This window comes from Chinchilla lanigera, unplaced genomic scaffold (assembly GCF_000276665.1).
Source record: "Chinchilla lanigera isolate Chin_1 unplaced genomic scaffold, ChiLan1.0 scaffold00166, whole genome shotgun sequence".
NCBI classification, from domain to species: domain Eukaryota; kingdom Metazoa; phylum Chordata; class Mammalia; order Rodentia; family Chinchillidae; genus Chinchilla; species Chinchilla lanigera.
In genome coordinates this window covers 192924-193868 of record NW_004955567.1, presented here as the reverse complement: position 1 = coordinate 193868, position 945 = coordinate 192924, and the positions used below count along the sequence as shown (strand labels likewise).

The 945-nt window shown below is 58.2% G+C and overlaps 1 protein-coding gene across 1 annotated transcript; it reads left to right on the top strand.

Moving 5' to 3' along the window:
* On the top strand, positions 1–945 carry LOC102010953 (olfactory receptor 5-like). Its single transcript, XM_005413283.1, has one exon. It carries the CDS (start codon positions 1–3, stop codon positions 943–945), a length of 945 nt encoding a protein of 314 aa, XP_005413340.1.

The following is a 945-nucleotide window of genomic DNA, read 5'->3' as shown; positions in this document are numbered from 1 at the left end:
ATGGAGAGCTCCCTAGAGCCAGCAAACGTGACCAGGGTCCAGCACTTCGTCCTCCTGGGCCTGTCCACCAGGCTGAGCACCAGGGACGCCCTCTTTGCTGTCTTCCTGGCCCTCTACCTGCTCACCCTCCTGGAGAACACGCTCATCATCTACCTCATCTGCAGGCACACTGAGCTCCGCAAGCCCATGTACTTCTTCCTGGGCAACCTCAGCGGCCTGGAGATGTGCTACGTTTCTGTGACTATGCCCACGCTGCTCATGGGGCTGTGGACTGGACACTGTCATGTTCCTTTCACAGTTTGCATGACTCAGCTCTTCTTCTTCATCTCCCTCATCTGCACGGAATGCACCCTCCTGGCCTCCATGGCCTATGACCGCTACGTGGCCATCTGCCGCCCACTGCACTACCCACTTCTCATGCGGCCCCAGGTCTGCCTGGGCCTGGCCCTGTCCTCCTGGCTGGGTGGGCTGGTGGTCTCAGTGATCAAAACAGCATGCATTGCTAGCCTGTCCTATTGTGGCCCCAATGTCCTGAACCACTTCTTCTGTGACGTCTCCCCTCTGCTCAACTTGTCCTGCACCCACGTGGCCCTCACTGAGCTGGTGGACTTTATCTCTGCCATCGTGATCCTCTGGGGCTCTCTTCTTGTGGCCATGGCCTCTTACGTGGCCATTGGTAGAGCAGTGCTCCGCATGCCTTCAGCCGCTGCCCGCCACAAAGCCTTCTCCACCTGCGCCTCCCACCTGGTGGTGGTGGGCATCTTCTACTCAGCCACTATCTTCATCTACGCCCGCCCCAGCCGCATAGAAGCCATGGATCTCAACAAGATACTGTCAGTCATCTACACAGTGGTGACACCCATGTGCAACCCCGTCATCTACTGCCTGCGGAACAGGGAGGTCCAGGCAGCTTTCAGAAGAACCCTTTGGTGGTCCAGAGGTTGA

Excerpts from the sequence above, each read along its gene's own strand:
- LOC102010953 (XM_005413283.1), top strand. The coding sequence starts at position 1 with ATGGAGAGCTCCCTAGAGCCAGCAAACGTGACCAGGGTCCAGCACTTC.